Source organism: Rhinopithecus bieti, unplaced genomic scaffold (genome assembly GCF_001698545.2).
Source record: "Rhinopithecus bieti isolate Rb0 unplaced genomic scaffold, ASM169854v2 scaffold_32008, whole genome shotgun sequence".
Lineage (NCBI taxonomy): Eukaryota > Metazoa > Chordata > Mammalia > Primates > Cercopithecidae > Rhinopithecus > Rhinopithecus bieti.
In genome coordinates, this window is record NW_016814433.1 from 78,420 (window position 1) to 93,827 (window position 15,408).

At 55.9% G+C, this 15,408-nt stretch overlaps 1 protein-coding gene across 1 annotated transcript; it reads left to right on the plus strand.

The window, feature by feature from the left end:
* The first annotated feature begins 9,749 nt into the window (after positions 1-9,749).
* On the plus strand, positions 9,750-13,251 carry ZBTB45 (zinc finger and BTB domain containing 45). Its single transcript, XM_017850564.1, is given in 6 exon segments — positions 9,750-9,961; positions 11,579-11,980; positions 11,983-12,035; positions 12,037-12,641; positions 12,644-12,679; positions 12,682-13,251. Coding segments are annotated over 5 exon segments (1,566 nt in total). The 5' UTR covers positions 9,750-9,961; the 3' UTR covers positions 13,152-13,251.
* Positions 13,252-15,408: the final 2,157 nt, after the last annotated feature.

The following is a 15,408-nucleotide window of genomic DNA, read 5'->3' on the forward strand; positions in this document are numbered from 1 at the left end:
ATGCCATTCCGCTGCCCTCCAGCCTCTCGGGCTACCCAGGAACCCGCCACCACGCCCGGCTAATTTTTTGTATTTTTAGTAGAGACGGGGTTCACCATGTTATACCAGGATGGTCTCGACTCCTGACCTCGTCCGCCAACCACCCCCCTCAGCCTCCCCAAAGTGCTGGGATTACAGGCGTGGAGCCACTGCACCCAGCCAACATGCGTTGTTTTTTTTGTTTTTTTTTCCCTGGTTTTTTGAGACGGATCAGCGCTTGTCGCCCAGGCTGGAGTGCAGTTGGCCGGATCTCATCTCACTGCAAGCTCCGCCTCACGAGGTTTACGGCCATCTCACTCTGCCTCAGCCATCCCGAGTAGCTGGGACTACAGCCGTCCCGCCTCGTCCGCCCGCTAGTTGTTTGTATCTTTAAGTAGAGAACGGTTTCACCCTGTTAGCCAGGATGGCCTCGACCCCCTGACCTACGTGATCCGCCGTCTCGGCCTCCCAAGTGCTGGGGATTACAGGCTTGAAGCACCGGCGCCGGCCCCACCAACATGCTGTTTTAATGAGCCGCCTGGGTGCAGAGGGCCTGGAGGCCTAAAATGGCGTCCAGCCCCAAAGTAGGACAGGGGGCAGGAGTTTGTTTTTTTTTTTTTTTTATTTGAGACGGAGTCTCGCTCTGTCGCCAGGCTGGGTGCAGTGGGCCGGATCCTCCAGCTCACTGCAGCTGCCTGCCTCCCGGGCCTTACGCCATTCTCCCCTGCCTCAGCCCCTCCAAGAGTAGCTGGGACTACAGCCGCCCGCCACCTCGCCGGGCTAGTTTTTGTAATTTTTAGTAAGACGGGGTTCACCATGTTAGCCAGGATGGTCTCAATCTCCTGACCTTGTGATCCCACACCGTCTCGGCCTCACCAAAAGTGCTAGGAGTTACAGGCTTGAGCCAACCGCGCCCCGGCTACAGGGCAGGGTTTTATAGTCTCCTGTAAACAGGAAGTGGTCCCCACTCTGATGTAACTGCTAATGTGGTCACCCAGGGCTTCTTTCCCTCCATCTTCAGGGTACTATGTCTTCCGGCCAGCTCTCTTCCTGCTTCCTGCTATCTTGCCTGACGCACGCTGCTGGCACAAATGAACCTTTGCCTAGGACTGGGCCCTTAAAAGGAAGGGGGAGTTATTTATTCCCCCCCAAGGCTTTCAGGTCCCAGGGAGAATCTTTCACAAGGGATTCCTCCTGTCTCAGCCTCCTGAGTAGCTAGGATTAGCAGCACGTACCGCCAAGGCCCAGCTAATTTTTTGTGTTTGTTTATTTATTATTTATTTATTTATTTATTTATTTTTTTTTTTTTTTTTTTGAGCGGAGTCTCGTTTTCGTCGCCCAGGCGGAGTGCTGTGGCCGGATCTCAGCTCACTGCAAGCTCCGCCTCCCGGGTTCACGCCATTCTCCTGCCTCAGCCTCCCGAGTAGCTTGGGAGTTTACAGGCGCCCGCCACCTCGCCCGGCTAGTTTTTTATTGTATTTTTTTAGTAGAGACGGGGTTTCACCATGTAAACCGCCAGGATGGTCTCGATCTCCTGACCTCGCGATCCGCCCGTCTCGGCCTCCCAAAGTGCTGGGATTACAGGCTTGAGCCACCGCGCCCGCCTTTTTGTGTTTTAGTAGAGACGGGGTTTCGCCATGTTGACCAGCCTGGTCTCAAACTCCTGACCTCAGGTGATTCACCCGCCTCAGCCTCCCAAAATGCTGGGATTACAGGCGTGAGCCACCATGCCCGGCCCAATGTCTTAAACACAAAGCAGGCAGGGTGGAGAGCAGCCCTTGTAAAGAGGGAGGGGACAAAGTCAGGGTGTGGCAAGTCTGGGCTGATCCCTCCTGGACTACGGCCTTGGCCACCATGGGTCCAGCAGGAAGACGGCTGGGAGAACAGGGCTGGGTGGTTGTTCTGCCTCAGTTGCCCACCTTAGTTGGGAAGCACTTCTCAGACTAGCCACTCCTGAGTGGAAAACACTGAACAATCTGACCAGAGAAAATTCACCACACCCGGGTGGCACAGGAGCCTGAGACACAGTGAGAGGGCTGGAGACGGCAGGGACCAAGACTTCATGTTGTGTGATTCCACTGATAGGAAATGTCCAGAGCAGACAAATCCATGGACAGATTAGTGGGGACAGGGGTGGGGACACTCAGGAAATGGGATGAGTAATCTCATGGAGGTGATGTAAATGTTCTTGAACAGGAGAGTGGTGAAGGTTACACAACACAATAAACGGACTAAAAATGACTGAATTGTGCGTATGGGAAATTATATGGCAGAGTTTGTGTCTGGAGGTGAGAAAGGCTGTCCCCTGGGGCTGTAAAACTGGAGCTGCCAGGCTTACACCTACCGTGGGTGGTGGAATTCCTCGCTCCAGGGCATCAAGGAGCAGTGGGTGCAATACAGGAAAATTGAGTAAGTGGACAATGGCTTTACCCTGGCTTCAGTGGATGTGTTACTTCTGGTGATGGAGCTGAGCCTCGCTGTGGCTTTTCGGGATGGAACCATCTAGGTGTCCCACAATAGGGGCTTTCCCCTTCACTTTAGAGCTTTACTCAAAACACATTTTGTGGCCAGGTGTGGTGGCCCACACCTGTAGTCCCAACTTCTCAGGAGACTGAGGTGGAAGGATCCCTTGAGCCTGGAAGGATGAGGCTGCAGTGAGCCGTGATCAGGCCGCTGCACTTGAGGCTGGATGACAGAGTGAAGCCCCGTCTCAAAAAAATAATAATAGCCAGGCATGGTGGCTCACACCTGTAATCCCTGCGTTTTGGGAGGCTGAGGCAGGTGGATCACCTGTGGTCAGGAGTTTGGGATTAGCGTGGCCAACATGGTGAAACCTCATCTCCACCAAAAATTCAAAAACTAACCAGATGTGGTGGCAAGCACCTGTAATCCTAGCTACTCAGGAGGCTGAAGCAGGAGAATCACTTGAACCCAAGAGGTGGAAGTTGCAGCGAGTCGTGATTGTGCCACTACACTCCAGCCCGGACGACAAGAGCCAAACTCTGTCTCAATAATAATAATAATAGTAATACCAGGCGCAGTGGCTCACACTAGTAATCCCAGCACTTTGGTAGGTCGAGGTGGGCAGATCACGAGGTCAGGAGATCGAGACCATCCTGTCTAACATGGTAAAACCCCGTCTCTACTAAAAATACAAAAAATTAGCTGGGTGTGGTGGCTGGCACCTGTAGTCCCAGCTACTCGGGAGGCTGAGGCAGGAGAATGGTGTGAACCCAGGAGGCAGAGCTTGCAGTGAGCCGAAATGGTGCCACTGCACTCCAGCCTGGGCGCCAGAGCGAGACTCCATCTCAAATAATAATAATAATAACAACTTTGTGTGTGTGTGTGTACTAAAACCAGAACAAAACAAGAACATGGGTAGTTTGAGAATGTGAATTGTATACAATCAATGCTCCAGTCTATACTATATTGTCCTGTGTTTCTTGGTTTTTTTTAAAATTTGTTCGTTTGTTTGTTTTGAGGTGGAGTTTTGCTCTTGTCGCTCAGGCTGGAGTGCAATGGCGAGATCTTGGCTCACTGCCACCTCTGCCTCCTGGGTTCAAACAATTCTCCTGTCTCAGCCTCACTAGTAGCTGGGATTACAGGCCCCTGCCACCACACTCAGCTAATTTTTGTATTTTTAGTAGAGATGGGTTTTCACCATGGCCACTCTGGTCTCAAACTCCTGACCTTAGGTGATGCACCTGCCTCAGCCTCTCAAAGTGCTGGGATTTAAGATGGAAGACACTGTGCCCAGCCTGTTTCTTGGGCTTTTTAATTTATTTTATTATTTATTTATTTATTTTTGAGACAAAGTTTCACTCTCACCCAGGCTAGAGTGCAGTGGCACAATCTTGGCTCACTGCAACCTCCGCCTCCAGGGTTTGAGCAATTGTTCTGCCTCAGCCTCCCCAGTAGCTGGGACTACAGATGCGTGTCACCACGCCCGGTTAAATTTTATATTTCTTTAATTAATTAATTTATTTTTTCATTATTTTCTGAGACAGAGTCTCACTCTGTTGTCCAGGCTGGAGTGCAATGGCGTGATCTCAGCTCACTGCAACCTCTGCCTCCCGGGTTCAAGCAATTCTCCTGCCTCAGCCTCCCTAGTAGCTGGGATTACAGGCGCGTGTACACGTCTGGCTAATTTTTGTATTTTTGGTAGAGATGGGGTTTCACCATGTTGGCCAGGCTGGTCTCGACTGGCTGGTCTCAAACTCCTGACCTCATGATTCACCTGCCTCGGCCTCCCAAAGTGCTGGGATTACAGGCATGAGCCACGGCACCCAGCCTAATTTTTGTATTTTTAGTAGAGACTGGGTTTCACCCTATTGACCAGGTTGGTCTCAAACTCCTGACCTTGGGATCCATCTGCCCGCATCGGCCTCCCTATGTGCTGGGATGGGATTGCAGGCGTGAGCCTCAGCAACAATTTTTTTTTTTTTTTTTTTTTTTTTTTTTTTTTTTTTTTTTTTTAGAGGGAGTCTTGCTTTGTCACCCATGTTGGAGTGCAGTGGCATGATCTCGGCTCACGCCAACCTCCGCCTCCCAGGTTCAAGCAATTCACCTGCCTCAGCCTTCCGAGTAGCTGGGATTCTAGGCATGTGCCACCACGCCCAGCTAATTTTTGTATTTTTAGTAGAGACGGGGTTTCACCATGTTGTTCAGGCTGGCCTGGAATTCTTGACCTCAGGTGATCCACCAGCCTCAGCCTCCCAAATGCTGGGATTACAGGCGTGAGCCCAGCCTTTGGGTTTTTTAAACTCTTCAAAATTAATCCAAGGGCACAGAACAGGTCAAGGTTCTGGGTCCCTGACAAAGTGCTCCTGATTGTGTGTTTTTTTTTTTTTCTTTGAGACGGAGTCTTGCTCTGTCGCCCAGGCTGGAGTGCAGTGGCCGGATCTCAGCTCACTGCAAGCTCCAACGCCCAGGTTCATGCCATTCTCCTGCCTCAGCCTCCCGAGTAGCTGGGACTACAGGCGCCCGCCACCACGCCTGGCTAGTTTTTTGTATTTTTAAGTAGAGACAGGGTTTCACCGTGTTAGCCAGGATGGTCTCGATCTCCTGACCTCATGATCCGCCCGTCTCGGCCTCCCAAAGTGCTGGGATTACAGGCTTGAGCCACCGCGCCCGGCCGGTTGTGTTGTTTTGAGTATTGTCTCAGCTTAGGTCTCCTTCTTCCTGAGGTCTCAGGCCTCTGTCCACAGGGCTGGTAGTACCTTCTTCTTTTTATTTTACATATGAAAGCACATTAAATCTTTTCTCTCTTGTAAATATTCCTTGCCCCCACCCACCTTTGTTGACAGCCCTCAATACCTGTCTGGATGCTGTTACTTTTCTGATAAATTCCAACCATTGCTTCTACCACCTCCTTAGTTCCACCAGGGCTTGGGGCTGGGCCTCCCTCCAGCCCCTCTCTAAGTTTCCTCAGGGGACTTTCTGAAGTATACAGGGGACCCTGCCGTTGCCCCTTCCCACCACCTCACACGACTCCCATGTCTTCTCTGTCCCATCAGAAGGGCTCAAGTCTTCACTGCTGCTATTTGTCTTGCCAGGGACCACCCCTCAGCCTCCACTCCTATCTGCCTTATACCAGGAAGCATTTCTGCAGGTATATGCTTAGTGCCTGCTCCTGGGTATACTCATTTAGTACTTGAAATGCCCCCACAATCACTGCGCATGGATCATGGGACCTATATTCCACACCTGGCACAACCCAAACCCACTAGGATGGGGCCAGGTTTTTGGACACAAGGACTTGAGTGTGACTGCCACAGAGGGGAAGTCTGGATGAAAGGCTGCCCGGGAAGTGATGGAGGATGGAGGGAGGTTGGGACCCTGACTGAGATGGAATCAGGCACAGCCGAGAGGTCCTGGGAGACTCCTTGGTGGGAGCTGTCTGTTTTCTGACCGATGCTGTCAGAGGGGCCCTGCCTTAGCCAGCTAAGGAGGCCCAGTCACCCTGGAGATCAGTTTCTTCTGCTCCTTTCACATCTGTGGTCATTGTGCTCTCATAGAGTCTTCCCTCAATGGCCGCCATTTCCCATCTCAGGCCTTGGGCTTAGCCTGGAGTTTTTAATATTTGCAGGCCACATTGCCCTCCTCCCTAGTTTGTCAAACCTGTGTTCTCAGGTACACATTTATTCCTTGAAATGCCCCCACAACCAGTGATAACGTCTTTGGGTTCCTATACACACACACGTATACATATATGCACACGTATACATATATACACATTCTCCTTATTATTATTATTATTTTATTTTATTTTTTTGAGACAGAGTCTCTCTTTGTCACCCAGGCTGGAGTGCAGTGGCGTGACCTCCACTCACTGCAAGTTCCGCCTCCCGGGTTCACGCCATTCTCCTGCCTCAGCCTCCCGTGTAGCTGGGACTACAGGCGCCCGCCACCACGCCCGGCTAATTTTTGTATTTTTTAGTAGAGACGGGGTTTCACCATGTCAGCCAGGATGGTCTCGATCTCCTGACCTCGTGATCCACCCGTCTCGGCCTCCCAAAGTGCTGGGATTACAGGCGTGAGCCACCGCGCCAGGCCTATTATCTTTTTGAGAGGAAGTCTCACTCTTGTCGCCCAGGTCAAAGTGCAGTGGCGTGATCTCGACTCACTGCAATATCTGCCTTCCGGGTTCAAGCTATTTTCCTGCCTCAGCCTCCTGAGTAGCTGGGATTACAGGCGCCTGCCACCATGCCTGGCTAGTTTTTGTACTTTTAGTAGAGGCAGGGTTTTGCCACGTTGGCTAGGTTGGAACTCCTGACCTCAGGTGATCTGCCCACTTCAGCCTCCCNAGGCCTATTATCTTTTGAGAGGAAGTCTCACTCTTGTCGCCCAGGTCAAAGTGCAGTGGCGTGATCTCGACTCACTGCAATATCTGCCTTCCGGGTTCAAGCTATTTTCCTGCCTCAGCCTCCTGAGTAGCTGGGATTACAGGCGCCTGCCACCATGCCTGGCTAGTTTTGTACTTTTAGTAGAGGCAGGGTTTTGCCACGTTGGCTAGGTTGGAACTCCTGACCTCAGGTGATCTGCCCACTTCAGCCTCCCAAAGTGCTGAGATTACATGCATGAGCCACTGCACCAGGCCCTTTTTTTTTTTTTTTTTTTTTTTGGAGAGGGAGTCTCCCAGGCTGGAATGCAGTGGCGTGATCTTGGCTTACTGCAACCTCCACCTCCTGGGTTCAAGGGATTCTCCTGCTTCAGTCTCCCAAGTAGCTGGGACTACAGGTGCCCGCCACCACACCCAGCAAATTTTTGTATATATATGTGTGTGTGTATATATATACACACATATATGAATATGTATATATATGTATATACATGTATATATGTATGTGTTTATATATATACGTATTTTTTTTTAAAGATGTAGTCTTGCTCTTGTCACCCAGGGTGGAGTGCAATGGCACAATTTCGGCTCACTGCAACCTCCGCCTCCCGGGTTCAAGCTATTCTCCTGCCTCAGCCTCCAGAGTAGCTGGGATTACAGGTGCCCGCCACCACGCCCAGGTATTGGCCAGGCTGGTCTTGAACTCCTGACCTCAGGTGATCCACCTGTCTCAGCCTCCCAAAGTGCTAGGATTACAGGCATGAGCCACCACGCTCAGTCAATTTTTGTATTTTTAGTAGAGATAGGGTTTTACCATGTTGGCCAGGGTGGTCTCGAACTCCTGACCTCAGGTGATCCGAATGCCTAAGCCTCCCAAAGTGCTGAAATTATGAGATTACAGACATGAGCCACCACACCCAGGCTTGTCATAAGATTTTTAGAGAGAAAAGGAAAATAACCCTTGAGGCTGCAGCTCTCATCTCCCTTGGCTGCCTGAGAGAGGTCAGGCTCTGGGTTTCTCCTTCCTATGTTCATCCTAGCCTCTTGGGCAGGGTCTTCCACCCCCATCTTGCCCTAATCCTCCAGGCCCCATCCCTTGGGGTTGAGACTTTCTCTAAAGCCACCCGTGTCCTCTCCTTCCTATCCTGAATCTGTCCCTTTCTGCCCTTCACTGCTGTCAGGGCAGCTACTGTTTCCTGCTAGGACTCCTGCATTTGCCACCCCAGTAGGTACACTGTCTTTCCTACAGCCCCTTAAACATACTAATGGGGCTAATGGGACATGGCTTCCCTGCCTCAACGCACTGCAATCTTGCCACTCAGCCCAAGGTTCATGCATTTGTCTTGCCCAAGGGAGGGCCATCCTCCCTCCCCAGAGGCCTCATGCATGCCTTCCCACCTACGCTTACGCTCTTCCCAAAACAGCCCAGTGAAAGCAGACCCAGTGGGTCCAGCAGGCCATGGTTTGAGTCTGAACAGACAATGATGATGGCAGATTATTAGACTTGTGTTTTTTGTTTGTTTTGTTTTGAGACGGATTTTCACTCTTGTTGCCCAGGCTGGAGTGCAATGGTGCGATCTCAGCTCACTACAACCTCCGCCTCCGGGGTTCAAGTGATTCTCCTGCCTCAGCCTCCCAAGTAGCTGGGATTATGGGCGCCCGCCACCACGCCCAGCTAATTTTTTGTATTTTTAGTAGAGACAGGCTGGGCACAGTGGCTCATGCCTGTAATCCCAGCACTTTAGGAGGCCGAGGCGGGCGGATCACCTGAGGTGAAGGAGTTCGAGACCAGCCTGGCGAACATGGTGAAACCCCGTCTCTACTAAAAATATAAAAATTAGCCAGGCATGGTGGTAGATGCCTGTAATCGCACCATTGCGCACCATGTCCCCCCCAGCCTGGGGCACAAGAGCGAGACTTCGTCTCAAAAAAAAACAGTATTTACAGGTTCTGGAGATTTGGGCACGGAATCTTGGAGGGGGCCATTTTCAGAATTCTGTCCCCCATAACAGATCGACTTGCAATGTCCCAGAATCTCCCAGAGTCTAGCTCAGGAGAGGCCCAGAGCAGGGTGAGGCAGTTGTCTGTTCCTGCCTGCGTTGTAGTAGAAGGTGCCGAGGCCGAGATGGGGTCCGCTCCCCAATCCCAGCCACAGCGGGCGGGCCTGGAGTAGGGGTAGCTCGCCTGCGCCTCCTGGCGGCTAGGGACCGAGACCTACTTCAGCTCTCACCCGTGTCACAGGAATAAGGCCACTTCCCCAGTTCGCAGTGGGGTTCAAACTGGCCAGAACAGGTTGGTGACTTGGGCCGGGAACTGCCTTCCCATTCTCCATCGCAGGCTCCGCCACGCCCCTGATCTCCTGGGCGACGCCGGAAGAGTGCTCTGGTCCAGAAATTCCTCGCAACGCAGCAGCCCTAGCCTCTTCGACTTTGGTTCCGACTGAGAGCCGCATGCTGACTGACGAGAGCCGATTGCCATAAAAATACCGGAAATGTGCCGCGGAGAGGGTTTCCCCTGCGCCGCCGCGACCACGGGCTTTGGTTCCGCTGGCGTAGGAGCCCGGAAGTGCGGCCTTCTAGTCCGTGAGAAGGAGGCGGCCACAGTAGAGCCTGGTGCCTGAAGAGGAGTCGGAGGTGGGGTCGGATGGGCATCCCCCTGCCGCAGGGCGGGCCAGGAGGCTGGGGCGTGCCAGGGGAGGGGCACCTGCGCTCCGCTAGAAGCGCACGCTGCGAACGCGAGGGGGCGCTGCAGGACCGGGGTACGGCGCGGGCCAGGGTGCGGGGTGGCCGCGGCGGGTCAGAGGGGTGCTTTGGGATTAGGGTGGGGCGCGGGCAATGGCGCAGAGATTGGGAGAACGCGCTCAGGGTAAAGCACACGGCGCGGCGAAGGCGTGGCGGGAGTGTGCGGCGCCGGACCCAGGAAGCTGGCCTGGGCGCCGGGTCTCGAAGGCTGGCCTTTGTTCTGAGGTGTCCAGGCCGGCTTTGCGGCGTCGGGACTGAGGAATGGAGCCCGCCGCGGGGCGGGGCAGGGCGGGAAAGGAGGGTTCAAGTCTCTCGGGTTGATGCGTCCCCATCGGCCGGACACAGATTGGAAGCCTTTCAGGTGCTAGGTGAATACAGATGGGGCGGGTGCTGCTTGCTGAGTTAGCCTTTGCACGGGCACAGGCCTGGCTTTTTTGAGGCATTGCACAGAAGGCTCAGAGTGGGGCCGAGGGGCGGGGTGGTGTATCCGGATCTGTAGTCTGGAAAGGCTCCCTCTGGCTGCCATGTGGGGAACAGAAGGGGAGGCGAGGGGCGTGGAGAGACCAGCCAGGTTTCTTCATCCGTCCAGGACAGCGGGAACGGGGCAGTGGAGGTGCTCGTAGTGACCAGAGGGTCAAATGTTGGGCATGCAAGAAAGCGAGGCGTCTGGCTGAGCAAAGGGACGGCGGACTGGGCATAAGGAGTTGGAGGGGTTGAATCTTGAGATCCCAGTAGAGCCCGAGGGTGTAGGGGCAGCATCAAGCCGAGCCCACTCTGGGGCTTTGTGACTCCAAGGGAGAGACAGGCTGGTGGAGGCTATACGGATGTCAGAGTCCAGCGCTCCTGCCCTCCTCCCTTAGACTGGAGGTGTGTGCAGTCTGGGTGCGGGATGAGCGGAGTATCTCATCCCTTGTTTGATAGAAGGGGAAACAGGCCGAAGGATCACGGTTTACCTGCTTGATGGACGGAGTAGCAGAACTCCTCACATTCCAGAGTCCTCTGGGGACTACTCCCGCCCCTTTCTGGTACCTGATGTTGGGCCTTGTCCGGCTTGCTCAGTGGGCACCTATCCAGTCACACACCCCTGCTCATTCCACACTTCCACTCTCTGTGCCACACCCACACCCTAGGCCCCACAGGCCCCATCGAGATGGCAAGAAGCTGGGACTGCAGGAGCCACCTCCCTGCTTGCTATGCTAGGGGCTGCCAGGGACCATGTACTGGTTTCCCTGGGGCATCTCCCAAGGTAATGCCCAACCTTTTACCCTCAGCCCTTAGTGACCAGGCACACCCAGAGCCATGCTGCCCAGGAAACAGGTCATGCCATCCCACTCCTGCGAAAGCTTCTGTATATACTAGTTAAGGTGACCTGGTTCTGAGGCAGCAATCCTGCCTCTGCATAGGGTCTCATACCTGGGGGATGTGGCTAAAGGAAACCAAAAGGAGCTGCCAGCAGGGGTGGAGGGGAAACTAGCTGGGTAGTGAGCAAGGTCTGCTCTGGGTGAGGCAGGTTAGCCAGTTGGGATGGGGGTCCTTGACCTCTTCTACACACAGGGCTGCCCTCTTGGAGGGGCACATGGGGAGGCTTAGGGTTATTGGAGTTGGGATGGGGTGGGGTGGGTGGGTGAGTCAACATAGAGTAAGCCAAGCCCTGAACATTTTCGGGGGCTGTAAGCGAGACCCGGAGAGGGGCAGACCTTTCACACCCCTCTCCTAGGGGTGTGCTACGGTTTGCGGAGGTAGTGGGGGGTTGTAGAGGGCCTGGCCGGGACTGAGATGGGAGGAGGAGGGAGTGCTGGAGTGTCCTGTGTTGGGACTGGGGACTGTGAAGGGCAGCTGGGGAGGGATGGGTTAGCGCGCCTTGGAGTGTGGTGCACTCTTGAGCCCTGTCCTGCAGCAAGGGGTGAGGGGACAGGGAGGTTGGGACAGAGGGGGGTCCTCAGTTGACCTCTTCCGGCCCTCCTCTTGTTCTATGCAGATGGCGGCTGCAGAGGCTGTGCACCACATACACCTGCAGAACTTCTCACGTTCTCTGCTTGAGACCCTCAATGGGCAGAGGCTGGGGGGACACTTCTGCGACGTGACTGTGCGCATTCGTGAAGCTTCGCTGCGTGCCCACCGCTGCGTGCTGGCGGCCGGCTCGCCCTTCTTCCAAGACAAGCTGCTGCTCGGCCACTCTGAGATCCGTGTGCCTCCGGTGGTGCCCGCACAGACGGTGCGACAGCTGGTCGAGTTCCTGTACAGCGGTTCGCTTGTTGTGGCACAGGGCGAAGCCCTGCAGGTGCTCACGGCCGCGTCGGTGCTTCGCATACAGACAGTTATCGACGAATGCACGCAGATTATCGCCCGCGCCCGAGCCCCGGGCACCTCTGCGCCCAGCGCCCCTGCGCCACCCCTCGGCCCCCGCCGCTGGCACCTGCGCAGCTGCGCACCGCGGCGCCACCCTGCTGGCTGCGCAGCCCCCGGGCACCCTGTGCGGCGCCACAGCTGTAGCAGCGCCAGATCTGCGCGTTTGCAGCGCCTGCGCCCCCCAACACCTGCCAAGGCCGAGGGGCCTGATGCTGACCCCTCACTGTCCGCGGCCCCTGACGACCGCGGTGATGAGGATGACGAGGAAACTGACGATGAGACCGATGGCGAGGACGGCGAAGGTGGCGGCCCGGGCGAGGGACAGGCACCTCCTTCCTTCCCAGACTGTGCTGCCGGCTTCCTCACTGCTGCTGCTGACAGCGCCTGCGAGGAGCCCCCTGCACCCACTGGCCTCGCTGACTACAGTGGTGCCGGGAGGGATTTTCTTCGGGGAGCTGGGGCAGCTGAGGACGTATTTCCAGACAGCTATGTATCCACTTGGCACGACGAGGATGGCGCTGTCCCCGAAGGCTGTCCCACCGAGACCCCTGTCCAGCCCGACTGCATACTGGCTGGACCCCGCCCGCCTGGTGTGAAGACCCCAGGGCCACCCGTCTCACTCTTCCCCTTTCACTTGGGTGCCCCCGGGCCACCTGCACCACCCCCTTCAGCACCATCGGGGCCAGCCCCTGCGCCCCACCCGCCTTCTACCCCACACTCCAGCCCGAGGCAGCCCCAGCACTCAGCTGGGGGAGGCCCCGGCTCCCTCTGCTGCTCCCACCACGGCCCCCTCAGGCACCCCTGCTCGCACCCCAGGTGCTGAGCCACCTACCTATGAGTGCAGCCACTGTCGCAAGACGTTCAGCTCCCGGAAAAACTACACCAAGCACATGTTCATCCACTCGGGTGAGCCAGGGCGGGAGAGGAGAGGGAGAATCTCTCATTGGAGAGTTAAACCTAAGGGGGAATTCAGCACTAGTTACAGGGCACTGGAACTGTTCTGTTACTTTTGGGTAGCAGGGGGCCTGGAAATTGAGCCTTCCCCAAGTGCACGGTATGTGGGGGAGGGGAAAGTCCCACTGTGGAGCAGCAGGCACTGGCTTCTGTGGAGGGGGATCCTGAGGCTGGGTTGGGAAGCAGGAGCCTGTCCTGGCCTTTGGAAGGGTGGTGGTGGAAACTTTAGCAGCCTAGGATGCACATGATGGGCATGGAGTCTTGGCAGGGGGTCCTGGGCAGGTTGGGAAGCTGCTCCAGGGAGCCTCCTGTGTCTCTCTGGTTTCCAGCAGTCCTGCTATGGGCAGTCAGCAAGGGAGGGTGGGTTTACGGGCCCAGGGGTAAAAAGCCCTCAGAGAGGTGGTGCGATGAAGGCCCCAGGAACTCCTGAGACTGGGGCAGGAGTAGGAAAACATGGGTACAGTGTGGGGACCCCACAGCTGCAGAGGACCCCGAAAAGCTGTGCGGAGGTTCCCTCGGACCTTGGCCATGTCAGGGAGGCGGCTCTGCAGCGCTGCAGGAGAGGTAAAGAGTGGGAGGATGGTACTGAGGAATGTGGTGAGGATGCTCCCTGGGGGCTGAAATGGAGGACAAAGGAATGGAAAGCAGAAGCCTGCTGGGCATTGTCAGTAAAAGCAAAACTTTGGCTGGAAAGCCACAGTGGTAGTGAGGGAGGTTTCTGCATGGGCTGGAACTTGGGTTTTGACTGTGAGTGGTGGGGAAGCCATGGTATTCTCAGCTGGGGAGTGACTGAGATGTCAGTTTATAATCACCTCTGGCTGCCTTGGGGACAACTGGGAGGAGCCAGGGGCCTGGGAATAAGGGAGTTGGGTGGTTAGTCTCCAGGGAGCTGCCAGAGGCCCCAAGGTAGTGCTGGCTGTGTGAAGTGTGTGATCTGAGCCAGGTGCCTGGGCGCAGTTAGTCTGGGGTACCCCCTGGCAGGCACTGCCTTTCAGTACCCTGCCACTGAGAGAGGCTTTTTTTTTTTTTTGGAGACCAAGTCTCCCTTTGTTGCCCAGGCTGTAGTGCAGTGGTACGAGCTTGGTTTACTGCAACCTTTGCCTCCTGGGTTCAAGTGATTCTTGTGCCTCAGCCTCCTGAGTAGCTGGGATTACAAGCGTGCACCGCCACACTCGGCTATTTTTTGTATTTTTAGTAGAGAAGGGGTTTTGCCATGTTGGTCAGTCTGGTCTTGAACTCCTGGCCTCAAGCGATCTGCCTGCCTCGGCCTCCCAAAATGTTAGGATTACAGGTGGGAGCCACCATGCCTGGCTGAGATACACATTTTGTTAATACCTGATGAATCTAGGGGTGCACTCAGCCTGCCTCCCCTCCCCTAACCTAGAATGAGGAGCTCTATCACACCAAGGACATTATAGTGGCCAGCGGGCAGGGGTTCTGGGCAACTGGGGCCTCCTGCAGGAAGGTGGCAGATGTGCCCAGGTCCCTCCTTATGAAAGGGCACTGGCCTTGTCAGACTGAGTTTAGGAGACTATATGGGCATGGGCGAGGGGGGCCAGGTCCGAGTGTCTCCCTGTGCCGGGTGGGTAGGGGCTGAGGGGGAGGGTCCCTGAGGGTAGAGGGAGAGCCCAGTGGGCAGTCCAGATGGGCAGCAGATATTCCAGATAGGCTGGGTTCCCTGCAGGCAGGGTACTTGCTGGATTTAGGGGAGCCCTGTCAGACAGTGGCATCCCAGGATAACAGAAAGGGGGTCCCTGCCAGGAAGGGATGGGAGAGAGGTACTTCACAGTGTATGAGGGTCCCTGTTGGGCAGGAAAGTCCCAACGTGAACGGAGGTTCTGGAGAGGAGGGGGTGTCCCTGCTGGGCGGGAAGATCCCATAGTAAGGGGAGGGTCCCCCGACAGGCATGGGATCCCGGGATAGTGGTTCGGGAGGGGAGGGGAGCTCCTGCCAGGTCCAGGCGCCCAGGGTGGGGGTGGGGTGGGGTGGCGGCGGGGAGCTGTAGAGTCTGACTTAAGTTCGCGGCCCGCCCTGTCGTCCCGCAGGGGAGAAGGCCCGCACCAGTTGCGGCCCCGTTGTGCTGGCGCATCTTCTTTCCCGCTAGCGCGGACTACCTGGCTCAAGCACATGGTCACGGGGCACACCGGGCGTGCGCGCCCTTTCAGTGGCCGCCGTCTGCGCCAAGCTGGCTTTCAAACGCAGAAGAGCCTCCAGCTCAACGTGGCACATGGCGGCACTCCACCGGGCCCGAGGCCGCCGCGCCCTGCCCCCGCCTGCGCAAGGTCTTTTCTTCGCCAAACCCCGGGGCGCACTGCTGGAGCGCCACCTGCCGGCGGCACCCTGATGGGGCTGCGGCCTGGCCTCGCCCACGGTGAATCCGGGGCCTCCCGCACGGTCGGCCACGCCCGCTACGGGCCACGCCCGCTACGGGACCTGTGGTTCCCGCCACTAGACCACACTCCCTCCTGAGCGCAGGTCCTCTCTCTCCCTTCACCCTTTCTCCAT